Here is a 24,351-nt window from a genome sequence, read left to right on the forward strand (position 1 = left end):
TAACCAGTGAGCCACACTACTCCACGGTATACCCCTATTACTACCTTCATTCATTTTGGTAATAAACTCAAACGTTTAGATTTTTAAAACAAACCTTCTCACGTACCATAAGACCACATTTAGGTGCATAGTTACAATAATAATTTACATGGACCTTCACCAATAACACTATTCACTTACTTTAAATCATGTTAACTAGCTTCATACACATATGCTTCACAACCTCCAGCACAAAGGTCCCTCCGCCTCAAATACTATACAAATGTTAAAAACTTTATTCAACACGGAACAAATGATACAATCGCACATTTCTTACAATTCACGGAGGCATCTCTGCAGCACGTAGATTAACAAAACAAGCTGCATTAGAAACTAGTGCGCGCGTAAAGCACTTCAATGCCATCGGGACCAGTTCGCACTATAGCAATGCGCTCATTATTTTTTAATTAAAAAAATATACACATGGCATACCCTACAGCAAAAAAAAACCTACTGCCTTCTGCCCATCTCTGCAGCAAGTACATTACTACGTCCAGCTGCAATCTAAACTATTAGGCCTTTAAAGAGCTTCAATCCCTTCGGGTACAGTTCACACAAACACACACACACACACACACAACAACCATGCACACACACACACACACACACACACACACGCACCACAACCACACACACAGCAACCACACACACAGCAACCACACACACAGCAACCACACACACAGCAACCACACGCACAGCAACCACACGCACAGCAACCACACGCACAGCAACCACACGCACAGCAACCACACGCACAGCAACCACACGCACAGCAACCACACATACAGCAACCACACACACAGCAACCACACACACAGCAACCACACACACAGCAACCACACCAAGCATTGGTATAGGCAATAGGTTTTGCATTTGGGACCGTAAAAGTGTTTATAGACACAACAGTTGATGTAGTTGAACAAAGAATATTATGCTGAATAAAAAAGTAATTATAAGGTCACAAAAGCAAAACATATTGCCTATGCCAATGCTTGTTATGAGGTGGACACACATGGGTGCAGGGAGTTACCAAACCTGTTCAGCGTAATTCACAATAAGTGGTTATTGTAACGCCATTGCGGCCGTTGATTGTCATGTTGGATTCACAGAGTTCGCTTCCAGCACACCCCAAGACGTTGTGGAAGGGACACAGGAGATTGCGCTCAGTGATGCATAAAATAGTTTAAGCTTCTCTTACATTAAAGTTCAGTTCCCCAAAGGGGTGTCTGCAAGGCTTCTGGTGCCAAAGAGACTGATCTATTCTAAAAGAAGAGTCATTTACAAGATGAAGTTTGGCCACCTAAAACCACATTAATCATATGGTTTTTGAAGGAGTACCACATGCTTTGCAATTAGTAATTGCTACGCTGAAGGCCTCTTCAATGTTTTTACATGTTTACATTATATTTGGAACCAAGTAAAACGCCACAGCAGGGCACCCACCTTCTAGTAAGGGGTAATCTTAGTTGAATGAACTGCATTTTAATTTAAGTGCTACAGCCAGAAATATGACAGTCAAGCTCCTGTTTGGTCACCAGAAGTCTTGCTTTTTTACTATCGAATCTCTCGTCACTCTATCTATCTATCTATTGCCCTCACTAGTCTATCTGTCGCCCTCCCTCTATCTATCGCCCTCCCTCTATCTATCGCCCTCCCTCTATCTATCGCCCTCCCTCTATCTATCGCCCTCCCTCTATCTATCGCCCTCCCTCCCTCCATCCATCTATCTATCGCCCTCCCTCCCTCCATCCATCTATCTATCGCCCTCCCTCCCTCCATCCATCTATCTATCGCCCTCCCTCCCTCCATCCATCTATCTATCGCCCTCACTCTATCCATCTATCGCCCTCACTCTATCCATCTATCGCCCTCACTCTATCCATCCATCTATCGCCCTCACTCTATCCATCCATCTATCGCCCTCACTCTATCCATCCATCTATCGCCCTCACTCTATCCATCCATCTATCGCCCTCACTCTATCCATCCATCTATCGCCCTCACTCTATCCATCCATCTATCGCCCTCACTCTATCCATCCATCTATCGCCCTCACTCTATCCATCCATCTATCGCCCTCACTCTATCCATCCATCTATCGCCCTCACTCTATCCATCCATCTATCGCCCTCACTCTATCCATCCATCTATCGCCCTCACTCTATCCATCCATCTATCGCCCTCACTCTATCCATCCATCTATCGCCCTCACTCTATCCATCCATCTATCGCCCTCACTCTATCCATCCATCTATCGCCCTCACTCTATCCATCCATCTATCGCCCTCACTCTATCCATCCATCTATCGCCCTCACTCTATCCATCCATCTATCGCCCTCACTCTATCCATCCATCTATCGCCCTCACTCTATCCATCCATCTATCGCCCTCACTCTATCCATCCATCTATCGCCCTCACTCTATCCATCCATCCATCGCCCTCACTCTATCGCCCTCACTCTATCGCCCTCACTCTATCCATCCATCCATCGCCCTCACTCTATCCATCCATCTATCGCCCTCACTCTATCCATCCATCCATCGCCCTCACTCTATCGCCCTCACTCTATCCATCCATCTATCGCCCTCACTCTATCCATCCATCCATCGCCCTCACTCTATCCATCCATCCATCGCCCTCACTCTATCGCCCTCACTCTATCGCCCTCACTCTATCGCCCTCACTCTATCGCCCTCACTCTATCGCCCTCACTCTATCGCCCTCACTCTATCGCCCTCACTCTATCGCCCTCACTCTATCGCCCTCACTCTATCGCCCTCACTCTATCGCCCTCACTCTATCGCCCTCACTCTATCGCCCTCACTCTATCGCCCTCACTCTATCGCCCTCACTCTATCGCCCTCACTCTATCGCCCTCACTCTATCGCCCTCACTCTATCGCCCTCACTCTATCGCCCTCACTCTATCGCCCTCACTCTATCGCCCTCACTCTATCGCCCTCACTCTATTGCCCTCACTCTATCCATCTATCTATCGCCCTCACTCTATCCATCTATCTATCGCCCTCACTCTATCCATCTATCTATCGCCCTCACTCTATCCATCTATCTATCGCCCTCCCTCCATCCATCTATCGCCCTCACTCTATCCATCTATCGCCCTCACTCTATCCATCTATCGCCCTCACTCTATCCATCCATCGCCCTCACTCTATCTATCACCCTCCATCGCCCTTCCTCTATCTATCACCCTCCATCGCCCTCCCTCTATCTATCGCCCTCCCTCTATCACCCTCACTCTATCCATCTATCGACCTCACTCTATCCATCTATCGCCCTCACTCTATCCATCTATCGCCCTCCCTCCATCTATTTATCGCCCTCCCTCCATCTATTTATCGCCCTCCCTCCATCTATTTATCGCCCTCCCTCCATCTATTTATCGCCCTCCCTCTATCTATCTATCGCCCTCCCTCTATCGCCCTCCCTCTATCTATCGCCCTCCCTCTATCTATCGCCCTCCCTCTATCTATCGCCCTCACTCTATCCATCGCCCTCAATCTATTTATCGCCCTCCCTCCATCTATTTATCACCCTCCCTCCATCTATTTATTGCCCTCCCTCCATCTATTTATTGCCCTCCCTCCTTCTATTTATCACCCTCCCTCCATCTATTTATCACCCTCCCTCCATCTATTTATCACCCTCCCTCCATTTATCTATCGCCCTCCCTCCATCTATCTTTCGCCCTCCCTCCATCTATCTATCACCCCCCCTCTATCTATCACCCCCCCTCTATCTATCACCCCCCCTCTTTCTATCTATCGCCCTCCCTCTATCTATCTATCTATCGCCCTCCCTCTATCTATAGCATCACCACAGCATCACTCAGCACCACCACAGCATCACTCAGGGGCACCACAGCATCACTATGCGCTACCACAGCATCACTGATTGCCACAGCATCACTCGTCGCCACTAGAACATCACTCAGCGCCACCACAGCATCAATCTGTGCAACCATTCAACAACAACTGGTTCAAATATGTTCTCTCAATGTTTCAAGCTTTATTACAAACGTCACAAAAAAAATTTAATATTTCACTTCTGTTCCTGGATTTTCGTCACACTAAAATACACTGAACATAATCTTCACAAAAGTTATTTACAAAAGTTTAAGCTATTGCCATTATAAATTACAATAACTTTTATTTAAGCATTATTAAAATTAAAAGACATTGTTATTAGTAATATCCAATACATCTAAGTCACGTAAATACAACACATACTGCATTACAAATCAAATACTATAGGTGTCACATTTGGGAAAGTTAAAACTATTGGCATCGTAAATGACAAAGCTATTAATTTCACCATTTTCAAAACCAACACATTAAAAAAAAATTGTCGTTTACAATACCAATAGCTCAAACTTTCCTAATGCGAGACCTATTGCATTGCAAATGCTTGTTCTGAATGTAACTAAGATGTCTTTAGCAAACCAGACAGCTGCGACTTAAACACGATTGGCTGGGGAAACCAGGACATATCCAAAGAAAGCTTCCAGCAATCCATAAAACAGATTAGGCCTTTATCTGTAGGTAGCACAGAGAGCATGCTGTTGCCTCTTTGCCAATATCTAGCAGCTTAACGATGCTTCTAACGTGAGCCTCCGATGAACATAATCCTTGTAATTTTTTGTTTGTGGCCCTGCAAAGACGCCAGTATATATGTTTATGGCGATTTTTATAGCGCGCAACTACCGAGGTGTGTCTCGGCGCTCAGTATACAGAATAATGGCTATAACAGAAAAATTATTGTGAAAAAAAACAGGTTTTTAATTTCTTCCTAAAGCTGATGAGCGTTGGGGCCGTTTTGATGTAAAGGGGACGTGCGTTCCAAAGTTTGGCTGTGGAAATCGTGAAGCATCTGTCACGCCAGTTGGCCTTTTTTGTTCGTGGAACTTTGAGCAGATGAGCAGAGGAAGAACGAAGCGTTCTTGGATTTTCAAGCGGGCAGAGGGCATCTTTGAGAAACTGTGGGCCTAAGTTGTTAATGGCTTTATAGGCAATGCACAAAGCCTTAAACTTTGTACGGCTCCTGACTGGGAGCCAGTGTAGTTGCTGGATATACGGGGAGATGGGAGTGAATTTAGGAATGCCTAGTAAAATTCTGGCTGAGGCATTCTGAACTAGCTGTAACTTGTTAAGGACTTTTTCCTGGGCGTTCAGAAGGAGGGCATTGCAGTAGTCTGTTTTGGAAAAAAACAAAGTACTAATTAAGGTTTTTCCAGATGAGGTGGGTAGGTAGGGCAGAAGTTTTTTGATCTTTTTCAGGACGAAGAAGGATGAGGAGACCACGGAGTTGACATGATGGAGAAAGGTCAATTTATTGTCAAACGTAACTCCAAGGTTACGAACCTTAGTGACAGGTTCTGGTAGAACTCCCATCTCAACCGGCCACCATTGAGGGGACCAAGTAGGTTCCAGTTTCCCGAATGCCATCACCTCTGTTTTGTCAGAATTTAACTTGAGACAGTTTGACGACATCCAGGAACTGATTGCCAGCATTCCCTCTTGGAAGTTTGCAGCAACTGATGCACCATCGTTGTGTACATATAGTACCAATTGGGTGTCGTCGGCGTAGGTCGTGAGGGCGATGCCGTACGACCTTATCACCCTCGCTAAGTCCGGAACATAAATGTTAAACAGTGTCGGACTTAGCGAGGAGCCCTGTGGTACTCCGCAGGGAAGGGGGAAGGTATGGGAGATGAAATTGCCCATTTTTACTGTCTGTGAGCGGTCAGCTAGGAAGGAGGCGAGGAGGTCTTTGGCCTTGTTCTGAATGCCCATTGCTGAGACACGGTCGATCAGGGTGGCATGATCGACCGTGTCGAAGGCTGCAGAAAGATCTAGTAGTATTAATACTGCAGCGCCTCCTTTGTCCAATGTCATCCTTATTTCGTCTGCCGCTTTTATTAAAGCGGTTTTGGTTCCATGACCCTGTCTAAACCCAAATTGGGTTTCATCCAATATAGAATACAGAATTTCATGAACTTGTGGTGGAAAAAGAACTAGACAAATCAAAACTTTAAAGGATGTTGCTATTAAAAAATCTTTGAACTTAAAAAAGTGGTCTGAATTATGAAATTACATAGAAGCATTTTTTTTAGGATAATCATAAAAAATACTTGTCTCAGAAGGAGAATGAAGTTTACCATTTTAACGTGACAAAGCTGCATCTTTCAACAGAGAAAACCAACAGGAAAAGGAAAGCAAGGTAGATTCATAGCTGAAAATAATAAGTTGGTCCTAGGGATCCTAAACACTTCCCGCACAAATCAGTGTTAATGACGGTCTAGCCAACAAATAATTAATAGCTGAACGGTGACTTCTACTTTCTGTAATCTGATACAACCTGACCACACGAAGACCCACTGCGATATGCTTCATAAAGGTGCAAAGCGTCACACACCTTCAAGGTTGTTTAGTGCCCTAACTCACCATCCACTGAATAAAACTCACCAGTACAATTTCAGTTTAATAGAACCCAAAATTCTGAGCACTTAGGTTGAGGAGGAGAATCAACTGGAGCTGACCTGGATGAGCAAAGTGTTTGCTGGGTTACATTACGATGATTGTAAGTGCCAAACCTATAGCCTATATAGCCAGCACAGCAGATAGATAACAGCTGCTTTTGGCATATCTGTATTTTCGGTTGGGTGCCTCTGTGGTCTTTGAATTGATATTTATGTAATTCACAGCAACTGGTTATTAAATTGCCTAATAAATGAAAACTTATTTTCTTACGCTCCCGACCCTCTGGTGTCTGACCTTTCGGAAAATTGGCAGAGACTGACTGTCTCCTTGATCATCGCTGTTTTACTTGTCGGTATACACATACTCACTCGTTCATTTGCTTTGCCTCTGCCATCACTGAAAGGATTTCCGCTGCCCCGGAGGGTTAACTATCATCAAAGGCATTCCGTGGAGGGCGCGCCGTTGGTGGGAGCTTTACCGCAATCGGCGGTCTGCCTGCATGCTCCCAGCGTGCGCCTGACCAAAAACTAATTGCTGCCTTCACCGGGGGACTGCGAGGACCAGCTGCCTTCACATCTCCCAGCTGGTGCCTCTTCCCCCGGTGGCCACGCCCCCCATCGGCCGTTATTTACTTTTGCGACACCCGCTACGCGGGTGCCGCTCACTCGTTCATTTGCTTTGCCTCTGCCATCACTGAAAGGATTCCCGCTGCCCCGGAGGGTTAACTATCATCAAAGGCATTCCGTGGAGGGCGCGCCGCTGGTGGGAGCTTTACCGCAATCGGCGGTCTGCCTGCATGCTCCCAGCGTGCGCCTGACCAAAAACTAATTGCTGCCTTCACCGGGGGACTGCGAGGACCAGCTGCCTTCACATCTCCCAGCTGGTGCCTCTTCCCCCGGCGGCCACGCCCCCCATCGGCCGTTATTTACTTTTGAGACACCTGCTACGTGGGTGCCGCTCACTCGTTCATTTGCTTTGCCTCTGCCATCACTGAAAGGATTCCAGCTGCCCCGGAGGGTTAACTATCATCAAAGGCATTCCGTGGAGGGCGCGCCGCTGGTGGGAGCTTTACCGCAATCGGCGGTCTGCCTGCATGCTCCCAGCGTGCGCCTGACCAAAAACTAATTGCTGCCTTCACCGGGGGACTGCGAGGACCAGCTGCCTTCACATCTCCCAGCTGGTGCCTCTTCCCCCGGCGGCCACGCCCCCCTGCACGAAACATTACAAATTGACCAGTCTTTCCCGCAACGCGGGACGCGCGCGGGTCAAAGCGCGGGGCGAAGCCCGGGCCAAGGGCGGGCCCGTTTAAGCCCGTTCAAGACTGGGCAGAACTGGACTGGGCCACCCCACTTACGTCTGTTTCCTCCCCCGTTACCTTCTTTTGTTACTGCTTGCACTGTTGAATTACTTGTTTTCAGTTTGCTCCTAGTATCCCCCAGTATTTCTACTGTAAAACGATTCGCATTGCATTATGTCCACTAGAACAACTAGGAATACTGTTAAAAAACAGGCCCAGGCTGCTGCTGAGGTTATTGGGCCGATAGATCAATTTATAACTAAAGCTAATAAGGCCATTGAGCAGGGTATCACCCTACTGGAACGGAGAGTCTCACAGGACCTGGCTATTGCCAGACGCTCCTCCATGGGCTTACTGGCTACCGCCAAAACACCCCAGCGTCCTGTAGAGCCACCCTCTCCTTTGTCAGTGCACGCAGAATTGCATACGGTCCCTTGCACTGTGGACCTATCTGCATCCTTAGATCTGTCTGATTCCCATTTGTCACTCGAAAAAACTCCTACCATCTTCGCTACCCAGACCGATGTTGCCCCCTCTCCAACTACAGATAGGGGGGTACGCGAAGGCCCAATCCCTAAAAAAAAGAAGAGGAAAACTAGTAAGTCTCATCATACTACTAATTCCCTCCCTATAACTATCATTACAACCCCTTCCACCTCACACCCCCCTTCACAAACCATTAATCTTGCTTTGACTCCCCTTCAACCACTCTCCCCTCCACTCGCAAACGCAATGAACCCTACGACAGACAATTTAAACATTAGCACCACCAGTTCTAGTAGCTATGATGATGAGGGGGGTACAGTTGACAACGGTAATCTAACTACTAACACCTGTAGTAATGATAACCTATTGCTTAGCAAAATCGAAGACTTAATTGGGTCCTATTTAAAGCCCATAGAACAGGTACTGAATCAGGTCCAATCCCAACTAACCCAATTGTCTTCAGCCCTGAACCCAAGCAAGAGTACCATCAAAGCTCCCAACTTAGCTCAAGGGAAACCCCCTACTCATAACACGAAAACATCTAAGCCCGGCTCGACCGCATCTAACCCCACCACTACTAATCAAAAAGCCCCGCAGAAACTCATACAAAAACCGCCACCATCAATTACAACCAAGCCTCAAGTACCACCCTGTTAGACCTGTCTGGCTTTTTGGCGAAGTCCCTCCTAATTTTTATTTATTTTGTCCCCTTTTTGCCCCTCATACCCTTATTAATTTTTGTGTCTACCTGTGGAAGTCAGCTGGAGGACAGGCTGTAACTAAGGGTGGGAGAGGTTAGACATAGGGTTGACCTCCTAGATAGGGAAGCTGCCTTGGGTTGTCACCTCATTATTCCCCTTTTGGGTTACTTGTCCTGACCCCGCTGTGAAGGGTTACTGGAGACCCTGGGCGCCTAGCTTGCCCCTTGTCCAAACTATACAGGGGAAGTCCAAGGAGAAGGAGACTGCAGTGCTGCGGTGCGCAGTCCTCTGCCCAGCAGAAGGAGACTCAGGAAGGATAACCTTATTCCCTAGATCCCAACCCCTATCTCAACTTTAGCACTAAACGGACCTGGCAGAGTGGGCGCTGAGGTTAAGGAAAAGAACTAGCACAGTTCGCCTACCTTCCTGGGGTGCTGATCGTTTTTCTGGAGACAGCGCCATCCCCACTGAGAGCGGGACCCCTGGGGTGCTGATCGTTTTCTGGAGACATCGCCCGCCCCGGGATCCACTGAGCCTTGAGGTTATTGAGGCTTCCCCCTGTGGACGGGACCCCGGGGGCGCCTTCCGCGCTTCTAGCGCATTGCCGGCAAGGTACTGTCTCCCTTCAGGAAACGGGGAAGGTGAATCCCTATTCGAGCGCTTCCGCGCATGTCCTTCATGACAGTGTCTTTGTGAGGAGAGGCGGGACGAGAGCGAGCGCCTTCCGCGCATGTCCGCCGAGTAAGCGTCTTGGTGAGGAGAGGCGGGACGAGAGCAAGCGCTTCCGCGCATGACCGCCGAGTGAGCGCCTTTGTGAGGAGAGGCGCCGGGGAAGTTTCACAGGAGCGCCGAGTGATCCTGCCTTCTCCTCCTGCTCGAGCGCCACACTGAAGAGCTAGCCCGAGCAGGGAGGGGGAGCTAAGAGGCCTGGAAGGGGGCCTGGGGGCATCGTGATTTCGGTCCCTGCCACTCACTAAGTGAGAGATTCAACACGGAGTTGGCCCAAACCTAGTAGCACCAAGGAGTCCCCTGAGGCGAGAGAGCCTCTGCAGCCACGGTTCCTAGCCCCTCCTTTTCCGTGTCCCCTCTCCCTCTTGGCGCAGGACAACTTCAACAGCTGAGAACAAGTAAGGAGGTGTACTAAAAAGGGGGAGAGTGGCACTAAAGATCATCTGGAGATAACTCACATCCTATTAATTGCCACAGCTGTGTGACACACAGGAGGGAGTAACTGGAGGGGATCATCAGCAACTGTGTACTAGGAAGAGAGGGGGGGTTGGTGTTGGGAAAGACAGTATTGGGCACAATACAGTAACCAGTTGTAATTACTTCTGGGGTCTTATGAAATGCATAATTGATGTGGGTCTTTGATCTGGGAAAGTCTAATGTGTTATGATTAATTCATTGACAAGTGTATTGTCTTATTGAACAGGATAACATCTTGGGAAGTGGAATATTGATTTGAAGACAACTAAATGTAATGTACTGAAGAAACTAATTGATAATCTGCTAGTAATTTAAAAAGTTTAACTGCTGATTCTAAAGTGACCTGAAATGTTCTGAGCTAATTATATTTGAGAACAGAGAGTAAATTATTTTTATATAAAGCAGTACGTATTTTCATATAATTTTGGTGTAGTGTTTTCTTTTTGAGTGCTATTGCGTGGAATTACTTTTGGGTGGTCTGCAACCTTTACACTGTGCCTCTGATATGCTAGTCTTGCCCTAGGCCAGGCTACCTAATTCCAACATATTGGTGCCTAGCGGTGGGATCGCGGACTTGGTTGCAGCTACTTACTAGTAATTTGACGTAATACACCCAACCTACATCAGGAGTTTTCTCCTTGCGGCCCTCCCAATTAGTCTTTTTGTTTTTTCTAAATTTATTCCTGGTGGTGGGTGGAGTTGGCTTTAGGTTGCCCTTGCCCCTCTGAAATTTCTGGTGTGTATCCAGGTTTGCCTGACTCACAATGGAGTTCGCTGTGGAAAACCTGGAAGTCTATTCCGTGTCCCAATTGAAAATGTTCTGCCAACAAATGGGGGTCTTTTTCAAACATGGTGCCAGGAAGGGGGAGCTCCAGACTAGCCTTAGGGCCTGGGTGGAGGCACACCAAGGGACGAAGGAGGAGGATGAAGAGGTCGACCAGGACACGGTGGGGGAGGTAGAAGAGTTATTCCGCCATGAGGGGGAAAACTTACTCACCGGACCAGTGTCCTACTCCAGAAAGGGCAGTAGCATCTCTGGGAGGAGCCTAACGGAAGCCGAGCTCACCGATAGGAGGGAGAAAAGACAGTTAAGGTGGGAGTTGGCTAAGTTGGAGCAGGAGAAAGAGGAGAGGAGGATGGTCCACGAGTTTAGACTGAAGGAACTGGAGCTCCAAAGTCTGCGACGGGGGTCCTCTCCTGATAGAAATGGTGGCAGCGAACCAAAGGAGTCAGCCAGGGAGACCAAACCCTATATACCAAAGGACCTGATAGCGAGCTTCAGTCAGGGGGATGATGTAGCTAAGTGGCTGGCCGCTTATGAGGTTTCACTGAAGGTTCATGGAGTGCAGGAGAAGCACTGGGGGGGTAGTTTGTACAAGTACATGCCTCCTGCTGGTCGGGACACCTTGCTGGCCCTGGATCCAGAGGAACAGACAAACTACCCCACCATGAAGCTGGCGTTGTTGAGGAAGTTCGGGCTCACCCCAGAAAGGTACCGACAGAAGTTCAGGGGGAGCCACAAGATGAGCACTCAGAACTGGGTGGACTTCCTTGATTACGCCAGAAAGGCCTTAGAGGGTTGGGTCAAGGGCAGTGAGGTAAAAGATTATGAGGGGCTGTACGATCTGTTTTTGAGAGAACACCTCCTCGAGAAATGTTTTCCCGAGCTGCGCCAACACCTGGTAGACAGCAAGCTGACCAATCCCCGGAAGCTTGCAGAGGAGGCGGACATCTGGACAAGTACCCGGGTGTCCTCCAAGGGGACTGGAGGGGAATCTCAAAAAGCCGGACAGGGCGCCCCCCAGAAGAAGGAGGGGGGGGGAGAAAAAGAAAGAGTTCTCTAAAGGTCCCCAAAATAACTTCCAAGGGAAGGGAGCAGGTTTCACCCCTAGGGAAAACCCGCCCCGGAACCCTCATCCTGGCCAAAGCCAGTAGCCCAGGGTTCTCCACTGTTTTGAATGCGGTGGCGTTGGACATTATAAGGGAGATGTCAGATGCCCAAAGAGACCACCCCCTCCCACCGGAGGAAAGTCACCGGGAGTAGCTAGTGTAGCGCTCGGGAAGGAGTTGCCCTTAGATAAGGGGGGTGAGTGGGCGGGTGTCACCTTAGTGTCCCTGGGAGAGCGGGAGATGGTGCCAAAGATCCAGGTGCCCCCAAATACTACAAAGTATGAGCAATGGGTTACCATCAATGGCCAGAGAGGGGAGGCTCTGAGGGATACAGGAGCCAGTATGACTATGGTGAGAAGTCAGCTGGTGTCCCCAGAGCAGGTTGTTCCTAATGTACTCCACCCCGCCGCGATGGCTGACGGCAGAATGGGCCACTATCCAGTGGCTGAGGTTCCCTTTGAGTGGGAGGGGGTTGCAGGTTCACTTCGAGTTGCCGTAAGCCCTGCCGTGCCAGTTGATTGTCTGTTGGGGAATGACATGGAACACAACACTTGGAGAGAGGTGGAATACCGGACGCATTCTGCGATGCTGGGTACACCTGACTGGGCCTGTGTCAGCACACGGTCTGCGACTGCCCGGAGAGGGAGTTCGCCTGGGTTGGAGCCTGAAACAATGGCCCAACCCGCTGCTAAGAAGGGACAGACCCGGAGACAGAGAAAGCCTGCTCCGGCTTCCACACCCCATGAGACAGATCGGACACCTGTGGTGGTGGACCAGGAGTCCGTGGAGGGGGAAGTAGACTCTCTGGAGGATTTACCCATCCCTGCGGAGTGGCATGTGGAGGGAGGTCCTACCAGAGAGGAATTCTGTAAGGGGCAGAGGGAGTGCCCCACCCTTGAGGGACTGAGGCGACAGGCTGAAGCCCAAGCAGCAGGTGATGTTACGGGACATTACCATATTTACTGGGAGGATGGACTCCTCTACAGTGAACCCAAGGTACCCTCGCCTGGTTCATCGAGGGCCTTGGTAGTCCCGCAACAGTACCGAGCCTTTCTTTTGGAATTGGCTCATGCCATACCCCTGGCAGGACACTTAGGTCAGGATAAGACCTTTGCACGGCTTGTCCTCCACTTTTACTGGCCTCAGATGAAAGTGGCGTCCAACACTTACTGTAGGACATGTGTAACCTGCCAGGCCAGTGGGAAAACAGGGGTGAAGCTAAAAGCTCCCCTGGAACCACTTCCAGTCGTTAGCACCCCCTTTGAGAGGGTGGGCATCGACATTGTAGGGCCTTTGGATCCACCAACAGCAGCTGGTCACAGGTTTATCCTGGTACTGGTGGATCATGCCACACGGTACCCAGAGGCCATACCTCTGAGGACAGTCACTGCACCTGTAGTGGCAAGAGCCCTAATGGGAATCTTTACCCGAGTGGGATTTCCCAAGGAAGTTGTGTCTGACAGGGGGACCAACTTCCTGTCAGCTTACATGCGGGCAATGTGGAAGGAGTGTGGAGTGACCTACCGGTTCACCACTCCTTATCACCCCCAGTCGAATGGACTGGTTGAGAGGTTTAATAAGACCTTGAAGGGCATGATCAGAAGTCTGCCCGAGAGCCTGCGGAGGAAATGGGATGTCCTCCTACCCTGTTTACTCTTTTCCTACAAGGAAGTGCCCCAGAAGGGAGTGGGCTTCAGCCCCTTTGAGCTTCTGTATGGGCACCCTGTACGCGGTCCTCTCAGCCTGGTGAAGGATGGTTGGGAGAAATCTCCCAGGAAACCCCCCCAGGATGTGGTGAGCTACATGCTGGCCTTCAGGAGCCAAATGGCGAAGTTGTGGAAGCAAGCTTCTGACAACTTGGAGGCCAGCCAGGCAGTCATGAAGGAGTGGTACGACCATAATGCTCACCAGGTGGAACTGGAGCCTGGACAGAAAGTGTGGGTGATGGAGCCTGGAGAGCTTAGCGCCCTCCAGGATCGCTGGACAGGCCCCTTTGAGGTGTTGGAGAAGAAGGGTAAGGCCACATACCTGGTGGACCTTAAGACCCCTCGACAGCCCCTTCGGGTGCTGCATGCCAACCGACTCAAACCCCACCATTAGAGGCCCGAAGTCATGCTGATGATGGCGACTGACGGGGAAGAGGAAGCGGAAAGCGAACCTCTCCCAGATCTCTTTTCGTCCCAAGAGAAGGATGGGTCAGTGGAGGGAGTGATTCTCTCTCCTACTCTAACTCCTGAGCAACGGGAGGACTGCCGCCAGATCCTGGAGCAGTACTCTTCGTTGTTCTCCCTTGTCCCGGGAAGGACCCACCTGTGTACCCATGATGTGGACAAAGGAGACAGCCCACCAGTGAAGTCCAAGACCTACCGGCTGTCTGACAAGGTGAAGGCTAGCATCCATGGAGAAGTTGCCAAGATGCTAGAGCTGGGAGTAATTGAACCTTCCAACAGCCCTTGGTCCAGTCCGGTGGTGCTCGTGCCAAAAGCCGCACCCCCAGGCACCACACCTGAACTGAGGTTCTGTGTGGATTACCGAGGACTGAATTCAGTGACAAGGACTGATGCTCATCCGATCCCTAGGGCGGATGAATTGATTGACCCGCTAGGAGCTGCCCAATATCTGAGTACCTTTGACCTCACTTCAGGGTACTGGCAGATCTCCTTGACAGATGGAGCAAGGGAAAGGTCAGCCTTCTCCACGCCTGAGGGACACTACCAGTTCTGTGTGATGCCCTTTGGGCTCAAGAACGCCCCTGCCACATTTTAGCGGCTGGTGAACCAGGTCCTCTCTGGAATGGAGAGTTTCTCTGCTGCTTACTTGGATGACATTGCTGTCTTCAGTAGCAGTTGGGAGGACCATCTGCAGCATTTGCAGGCCGTTCTCCAGGCCCTGAGACAAGCTGGATTGACCATCAAAGCCAGCAAAAGCCAGATTGGGCAGGGGTCGGTTGTGTACCTTGGACACTTGGTGGGTAGGGGGACTGTGCAGCCCCTGCAGGCAAAGATTGAGGCAATCATGGCCTGGGAACCCCCCAAGACACAGACTGAGGTCCGAGCTTTCCTGGGCCTCACAGGATACTACCGTCGCTTTGTGAAGGGGTATGGCACTATTATAGCGCCCCTCACAGAGCTCACCTCCAAGAAACAACCTCGACGGGTAGTTTGGACAAAGGCTTGTCAGCAAGCCTTTGAAAAGTTGAAACAGGCAATGTGTGTGGCACCGGTCCTGAGGGCCCCAGACTTCTCCAAGGAGTTCATTGTCCAAACAGATGCATCAGAACATGGCATTGGGGCAGTGTTATCGCAACTGAATGAAGAGGGCCTGGATCAACCCGTAGTCTTCTTATCCAGGAGACTGCTTCCCCGGGAACAGAAGTGGAGTGCCATTGAGAGGGAAGCTTTTGCGGTGGTGTGGGCTCTGAAGAAGCTGCGGCCATACCTCTTTGGCTCGCACTTCCTGGTTCAGACTGACCACCGACCCCTTCGTTGGCTGATGCAGATGAAGGGGGAAAATCCCAAGTTGTTGAGGTGGTCCATCTCCCTACAGGGAATGGACTTCCGGGTGGAACATCGGCCTGGAGTGGACCACGCCAATGCAGACGGTCTCTCCAGGTATTTCCGCCTTAGTGATGAGGACTCCCAAGGGGTTGGGTAGTTCTCCCCACTTTCAGCTGGGGGGGACGCGTGTTAGACCTGTCTGGCTTTTTGGCGAAGTCCCTCCTAATTTTTATTTATTTTGTCCCCTTTTTGCCCCTCATACCCTTATTAATTTTTGTGTCTACCTGTGGAAGTCAGCTGGAGGACAGGCTGTAACTAAGGGTGGGAGAGGTTAGACATAGGGTTGACCTCCTAGATAGGGAAGCTGCCTTGGGTTGTCACCTCATTATTCCCCTTTTGGGTTACTTGTCCTGACCCCGCTGTGAAGGGTTACTGGAGACCCTGGGCGCCTAGCTTGCCCCTTGTCCAAACTATACAGGGGAAGTCCAAGGAGAAGGAGACTGCAGTGCTGCGGTGCGCAGTCCTCTGCCCAGCAGAAGGAGACTCAGGAAGGATAACCTTATTCCCTAGATCCCAACCCCTATCTCAACTTTAGCACTAAACGGACCTGGCAGAGTGGGCGCTGAGGTTAAGGAAAAGAACTAGCACAGTTCGCCTACCTTCCTGGGGTGCTGATCGTTTTTCTGGAGACAGCGCCATCCCCACTGAGAGCGGGACCCCTGGGGTGCTGATCGTTTTCTGGAGACATCGCCCGCCCCGGGATCCACTGAGCCTTGAGGTTATTGAGGCTTCCCCCTGTGGACGGGACCCCGGGGGCGCCTTCCGTGCTTCTAGCGCATTGCCGGCAAGGTACTGTCTCCCTTCAGGAAACGCGGGGAAGGTGAATCCCTATTCGAGCGCTTCCGCGCATGTCCTTCATGGCAGTGTCTTTGTGAGGAGAGGCGGGACGAGAGCGAGCGCCTTCCACGCATGTCCGCCGAGTAAGCGTCTTGGTGAGGAGAGGCGGGACGAGAGCAAGCGCTTCCGCGCATGACCGCCGAGTGAGCGCCTTTGTGAGGAGAGGCGCCGGGGAAGTTTCACAGGAGCGCTGAGTGATCCTGCCTTCTCCTCCTGCTCGAGCGCCACACTGAAGAGCTGGCCCGAGCAGGGAGGGGGAGCTAAGAGGCCTGGAAGGGGGCCTGAGGGCATCGTGATTTCGGTCCCTGCCACTCACTAAGTGAGAGATTCAACACGGAGTTGGCCCAAACCTAGTAGCACCAAGGAGTCCCCTGAGGCGAGAGAGCCTCTGCAGCCACGGTTCCTAGCCCCTCCTTTTCCGTGTCCCCTCTCCCTCTTGGCGCAGGACAACTTCAACAGCTGAGAACAAGTAAGGAGGTGTACTAAAAAGGGGGAGAGTGGCACTAAAGATCATCTGGAGATAACTCACATCCTATTAATTGCCACAGCTGTGTGACACACAGGAGGGAGTAACTGGAGGGGATCATCAGCAACTGTGTACTAGGAAGAGAGGGGGGGGGTTGGTGTTGGGAAAGACAGTATTGGGCACAATACAGTAACCAGTTGTAATTACTTCTGGGGTCTTATGAAATGCATAATTGATGTGGGTCTTTGATCTGGGAAAGTCTAATGTGTTATGATTAATTCATTGACAAGTGTATTGTCTTATTGAACAGGATAACATCTTGGGAAGTGGAATATTGATTTGAAGACAACTAAATGTAATGTACTGAAGAAACTAATTGATAATCTGCTAGTAATTTAAAAAGTTTAACTGCTGATTCTAAAGTGACCTGAAATGTTCGGAGCTAATTATATTTGAGAACAGAGAGTAAATTATTTTTATATAAAGCAGTACGTATTTTCATATAATTTTGGTGTAGTGTTTTCTTTTTGAGTGCTATTGCGTGGAATTACTTTTGGGTGGTCTGCAACCTTTACACTGTGCCTCTGATATGCTAGTCTTGCCCTAGGCCAGGCTACCTAATTCCAACACACCCAATCCACCTAACCCCCTACCGACCCAATCTTCTACCAACTCTAAGTCACAGTCATCTACCCAACCAAAACCTCCACCCGCTCCTCCAACCCCGGCCCCTACCCTTCCCAAAAACTCTGCTGGATTTAACACCATCCCAAGAAATCGCAAGAGGAGGGGCCATCCTATTCACCTCCCGCCTGAGGCATCCCCCTTTGTAGTAGTTATGACAGGTGTCCCGGAACTCCCCCCTAACCAGAACGAACCGGTCTGGTCCTTAAAAAATAAAGTTATATACTGGTTGTCTAATAACAGACCTTTACCAACTTTTTTAGACAACAGAGTCACTACTGTACGCAGAGTGCCCTGGCTAGGTACTGAGCCTAAAAGCATTCAGGGCGACTGCGTCATAGTGAAATTCGCTGATCCCAACACAGTTGAGCATATTTGCTCCTGGGGAGACCACACTTCCACTGAAGGGATAGCAACCCGCAATCGGTCATATTTCTATCCCCCGACTCCACGACATAATGCCGGCCCTCCCTGGAGCTGGACAAGAGTGGGGAACTGGGATGGGAATAGAGACCGCGGACATTGGGCAGCTTACGGATTTAGCAATCCAGCCCCTGGTCATTTTACCAATTGGAGAGGCCCACTGTTATCCAATAGATATGAATGCTTGGATATGGTCGACTGACCATCAGTCTCCTGTATAAACGCCAAAGCCATTACTAACACTCAGAGTCATCTTAACCATATTTTCAGAAAATCTCTGCCCGCAGGATTCACTTTGACTTCTCCGTCCGGCCTCCACACCGAGCCTTGTTCCCCCTTGGTAAATCCATTCCCTCAATTGACAACCCCCTGGGACCAGAATCCCAGCCATGATCATTCAATTCTCTTTGAGGAGACAGATGTGAGGCAACAACACGCCTCCTCTCTCCCCTCTGCTACAAAACCCCCTTCTTCTACTTTTATCCCAATCACTCAGTCCTGTGATCCACCACCCTTTGATCATCCACAGATCATAAATTCCACTTTACCACCAATGTGGGATCTTCCAGTCCTCTATTGGAACGTAGCGGGGCTGAGATCCAAGATACATCTTCAGTCCTGGATTGATGTGATCAATAGGCACAAAATAGTCTGTCTTCAGGAAACCTGGGCTAGTGTTCCTATTCACATCCAGGGCTATAAAACTTTTCATAGTCCAGCCTGCCCATCTACACATGGAAGATCCAAGGGTGGCCTAGCTATTTATATTTCTAATCAAATTTCATTTACGATTAACGAAGTACCATTGGTCTCCCCAACCTTCCAAATCCTTAGGCTAGCCCCCGACAAAAGCTCTATTTACTATTTTATTAACATGTACAATAACTCTTCACCCACCGACTGTGTAAAGTCTCTGATAGAAATAACCACATACCTGCATGATCAGAAAGCCAAGAACTCACAGTTACAATGCTATGTTGTGTGGGGTGGGGATTTTAATGTTTATCTATGCAGCAATTACAAAAAAGGTATCTGTGGGCTCCAAGATGAGCATGATCTCCCCATTACCCACTTCACTCACTCCAGTATTGGGTCTAGTTTAAATAACTGCCTCTTTTCATTAGAACTCGAATTTGCGAATGAATCAGTGTGTCCCGCTGTCGAGTTCAAACCGACCTTCCATGGCAGAGGTCTTTCCTCTACCATTGATTATATTCTCTGTTCGCAAACTTTAAACAACCGATTAAAACATTTTTCAACTGGCACCGATCCCTCTGGTGATCATTACCCTAACAGTATCACGATTATATTTAGTTCAATTCCCTCTACCCACTCCAAGACAAGTCTTTTAACGCAGCATTCTCTGGAAATGGACAAGACAAATGGTTTTACAGTAAAATGGTCAAAGATCAATCCCAATGAGGTTATAAGCAGGATTATTCAAAAAACCCTTACCCTAATATATAACTGTCTAGAGGAATCCTCATCTCCCCAGCTGATCCTCTCTAGTTTTGTTAACATCTTAGAAGTTACTCGGCAGGAGCTCACTCGCCAACATAAGACACACGATAAAGATTCCTGGGGGTGGTTTGATTCCCATTGCCGTAAGGCCCTTAGTGCATTAAAACGAGCTCTACATAGCCAAGATAGGGACATGGACTTAATAGCCTCACTAAGAAGGAACTACAAGTTGGCCCAAAAAACCTGCAAGCAGGAAATAAAAAACAACCTCTGGGCTCAATTGCATGAGAGCACATGCAACAAGGACACCACGCTGTTCTGGCGAACAGTTAAGGCCCCCTTTCTAGCGGACGCTACAGCTGTTCGTCACCTAGACGTGGCAGTTCCTGCCGAAAAATGGGTAACCCACTATTCAGAGATCTTTGGGGACTCCCCTTTAGCAACTGAGGCCTCCAGAATTGGGGAGGCAGTCCTTACTAGGGATAACATCTATCCTATTGACCTCCACTTCGACCTTGTGGAGGTGACTGCTGCGCTGACCTCCTCAAAGACCGGGAAAGCTCCCGGCCCGGACGGAGTCCCACTTGACATTTTCGTGAGCAACCTAGCTTTATGGGCTCCAATTGTCATGCAAGTAATGTCCGCAGCCTCACAAGTCGGCCTTATCGATTCCTGGTCTACATCTGTGCTTCTACCCATCTTTAAAAAGGGAGATCGCGACAACCCAGCCTGCTATAGACCCATTTCCCTCTTGGACTCGCTGGGCAAGGTCGCGGGGAGACTAATCCTGGAACGTCTCCAGGACTGGGCCAAAGAGAAGAAGATCTTAACCGACCTCCAGTTTGGGTTCCAAGAGGGATTGGGTACTGTTGAACAGGCCCTTAATTTGACACTGCTTATGGGTAAATATGCTTGGGCCAAAGGCGGTAACCTCTATCTGGTATATGTGGACCTAAGCTCCGCATTTGACTGCGTAATCCACTCTAAACTGTGGGAGATCCTGAGCAAATTGGGCATAGATCCTCCACTCTTGAAATTTCTTCGAGAGCTCTACTCGGATGCCAAAGCATGTGTGAGGTATGGCATCAATGGCGAGCTATCGGAATCTTTCAGCATTACCAAAGGCGTCAGGCAGGGGTGCGTCCTTGCTCCATTTCTTTTTAACTTTTATACAAATGGATTGGAGCAAGCGCTGCTGCTAGGCAATAAGGACCTTCCCTGTATAAACACCCGGCCAATCCCTGCACTATTATATGCTGACGATTCCGTCATTCTAGCGAGAACACCTAATCAACTCCAGCTCCAACTGGACAAGTATTGTCAATATATGCTTTCTTTTGGCTTAAAAGTAAATAAATCTAAGACTTTTGTTATGCATATTGGCAAGAAAGCGCAGAAATGTAAACCTCTCTATATTGACAATACTAGGCTAGAAAACGCTAGCAAATACCCCTACCTGGGGATCCTTATAGATGACCACATGTCCTGGAAACCTGCCACCTCCAGCAAGAAATTGCAGTTCCAGTGCACAACAACGGCGCGGACCTCTTTCTCAAGGAAATTGGGCAAGCCCGCTCCTGCTGTGATATTGAAAATCTATCAAGCCAAATGTTTGAGCGTGGCCACCTACGGAGCAGGTGTATGGGGCTATGCTCCCACTATCGAGCTTCAAGTAATTGAAAACGATTTCTTGAAATACGTATTGGCCCTCCCCGTAGTGCTCCCAATTACGGTAGCCATATTGAGCTTGGTTGGGATTATCTTTCTGACACCATTAGATACCAACCGATCCTCCTTTGGCACCGTATTTGGACAAAGGAGCAATGTCGCCTTACTCGGTCGTTAATAACCGATTGCCTGACATTGACTCATTGGAAAAAGATTCCTTGGCTACTTTATGTTTTTAACTTTTTGAATGACTTGAATTGCCCAGCGTTTTTCACCAACCCTGTTTCATTAATGGCCATACCTAGAAAGACCTTGAAAAATGTATGTGCCACCCATCTAAGGGAATTACGCTTGTGCTCTGAAATTGGCAAGCAATCAAACACCCATCTAATGATGATACAATCTTCTTATGGTTTGCAACCTTACTTGTCTTTTTATTTGTCAAATTACGATAGATATGTTTTAACCAGATTTCGGTTTGATTCCTTTTATCGTCTTGTTTCGTTCCCTGAGCCCCTAGATTGGACTCGTGAACTAACCAGATGTCCCTGTGACGAATGTTATACTCAGTCTACTTTGCACGTAACTCTATTTTGTAGCTTTTACGAGACCCCGCGCAAACGCTGGTTGGTCCCACTTCTCCGGCAAATAGGTCTGAGAAGATGCAGACCTGCTCTTTTGGCACTACAGTTTTTAGACACTCTATTTGTCGCCAAATCTATAGCCTGCTTTCTAAAGGCTTGTTTGAAAATTCGATCCAAGCTAACTGTGCCTGCATCGTAAAAATTTTTCTGCTTTTCTATGTGATTAACTTATATTTTATTGCCGTACAGGGTATCATTGTATAGACGACTTTTTAACGTTTTAATTCATGTTTTCTGTATCTATCAGTTAATATTGCTTATGTGAAAAATTCTTTTAAATTGTTACAAACATTTTCCACAATGCACTTTTATGATTGTAAATTCAATCGAAATAAAGTTTCTTTTGATTTGATTTGATTTCACATACCGCTCTGCCTGGGCGTGATTTGGCAGCTGGAAGAAATAATGTGGGCCATTCTCTTCCCGATCGTAAGGAAACACCCGCCTCCGTACCCATCTCCTTGTGCGGCAATTCTTGCACATACATCCCTCACCTTAGAGAGCAGAGCCTATGAGCATCATCCCTGATACTATGGGGTTAAATGTCGATCGGAGTTTCCGCCCATCACACATTCACTACACTCACCTTGTGAGGGGAGGTCCTTTTGGGGGGGGGATAGATCCCTCGCTACCTCGAATAATTATGTTAATTTGGGGGATGAGATCCCTCATTAACTACCATCTTTCTTTAGAGAACAGAACTTCTGTATAGATACTCTTATCAAGATCCCTTCTCCTTGGACATTAGGTGACACTATTAACACCCTCCCAGACAAGGGCAAACGGGTTGTGCAAATAACCTTCACATCCATATATTAGGAACCGTATCTTAGAAGTCCCCTTACCGACCCCAGCGGTCCAGGTGACAATACCTTGCGAAGGCGCCATACCATTCATTCCTCCTACTGTAACTTTGGGAAGAAAATCCCCTCCGCCTACCCCTCTCTAGGGTGCAAATCTTAGCAACGGGCATCAGTACTTCAGAATAGCAAAGCTCAACGCATCATCTGACCACTCCCATTCTATTACCGTCCGATCTTTCAAGAAATGCAACAGACAGAGAGACCCAATTCTCTGAGGCAAAAATATAGCTTTCAAATAAGAACCCACGTCGTTATCCTCTTAAGAATACCAGATTTTAACGCCCTGTAAAGAAGCAGGTCACCTCACCACCCGCCTTAAAGAGCAACAGATCGAGAAACCTTCTCCCAATCACCAACTCCTCCCCTCTCACCTTAGGTGGCCGAATCTTGCAGATCCCCGTCTTCTCGGCAATAGGTCTGATCCGCCCGATGAATCCAAGCGGGTCACTGAACTCCTCCCAGGTGGGCTCAAAGACCGGGCACTCGGGCGGAGGCACAAACTCCGCGTACCCGGTCATGGTGGTTGGGCGAGGGCCCTGCTGCCCCCTCCCTGTGACGAATTCAGAGGACAAAAGAACAATCCGGCCAGGTCCGTTGTCCCACCTGCCTCTGGGCCGCGCAGGGGTGGCGAATGTGTAGGGGATGCCTGCTTAGCGGGGATCCCCTCCGCCGCTCCTCTTTACTTGGGGGTCGCCATCACCTCCTCCCCCAGGGCCCCGTAGCAGGATCCAGGGCCGCATCCTACCACCGGGGCAGTCCGTGCTCCCGCCGAACCGCCCTGCGAGAGGCTCCCTGAGCCGCTGCTCTTTGCGGTATCCTAGGCCGGGCTGCTCGGCAGCCGGCAGATCTCTTTGCAGTCTTCAGCCTCCGCTGTCATTTAATTTCCCCGATTGTTTTGGTTCCTTCTCTGTTTTCGGCTCTCAACCGGAAGTTCTCTAACTTGGGTATCCATCCGCACTAGAAATGTTTTCATTTTAAAAGAAGTCCCACGTCCCTCGGTAGAAATTCTAAGAAAAATCTCTCGTGGAAGCGGATAAGTGAATTTGAACTATAAATCTACGTGAAACAATACAGTCCACGAAGCCGGAGCGATTTGAAACCCTGCAGTAATAACTCTGCCCGTCTTCGGCGGAGGAATGCGGAAGGGGTGAAGCGTCTAGGTGAAAGGTTTTCTTCCGGCATTTAAAAATGACCTTCCGGTTCTTTTATTTAGTTTTTACGATGCTGCTTCCGGGATACGGCGTATGAATGATTCTGCTTCAGTGTCGGACACCCGAGTTCTCTGGCGTAATGTCGGTACACATCAGCGTTCTAAGTCATATAGAAAAATACATTTGGCTTGTAACTCTACACCCGCGAATATCTACATTAATTTATACGAAATGGTATTAGTTGTCAGCGGTTATCTAAGGTTTGCTCATCTTCTCGGTTGTGGCATGCCTTGATTCTAGTCGTTCAAGTACTTCGTAACTCCTCCCCCCTTTAGCAGATACAGCGATGGTGGTGTTCTCCATGGGTCAGGTCGGTCTGCAGACAAAAGCTCATCGTTAATGCTGAATTGTAGCGTCATAAAGTAGATAAGGGAAAGGAAAAGCGACAGGTGGTTAAAAAGAACCCTGGAAGGAAGG

General features: G+C 49.0%; 1 protein-coding gene across 3 annotated transcripts in view; it reads right to left on the reverse strand.

Moving 5' to 3' along the window:
- Positions 1–23,848, reverse strand: part of KDM5A (lysine demethylase 5A) — a 937,903-nt gene extending 914,055 nt beyond the window's left edge. For 2 of the 3 annotated variants that reach the window (XR_015307532.1, XM_086952834.1), the window contains exon 1: positions 23,095–23,651. Coding sequence is in view for 2 of the 3 variants with exons in the window: in XM_086952834.1 (XP_086808960.1) it covers positions 23,095–23,241 (147 nt within the window). In the remaining variant the exon portion in view is untranslated. Of the gene's footprint in view, positions 1–23,094 lie in introns of all 3 variants that reach the window. The other variant, XM_086952835.1, reaches the window with a different exon arrangement.
- Between the last annotated feature and the right edge of the window lie 503 nt (positions 23,849–24,351).

This window comes from Lissotriton vulgaris, chromosome 1_2, assembly GCF_964263255.1.
Source record: "Lissotriton vulgaris chromosome 1_2, aLisVul1.2, whole genome shotgun sequence".
In the NCBI taxonomy this organism is placed as follows: Eukaryota; Metazoa; Chordata; class Amphibia; order Caudata; family Salamandridae; genus Lissotriton; species Lissotriton vulgaris.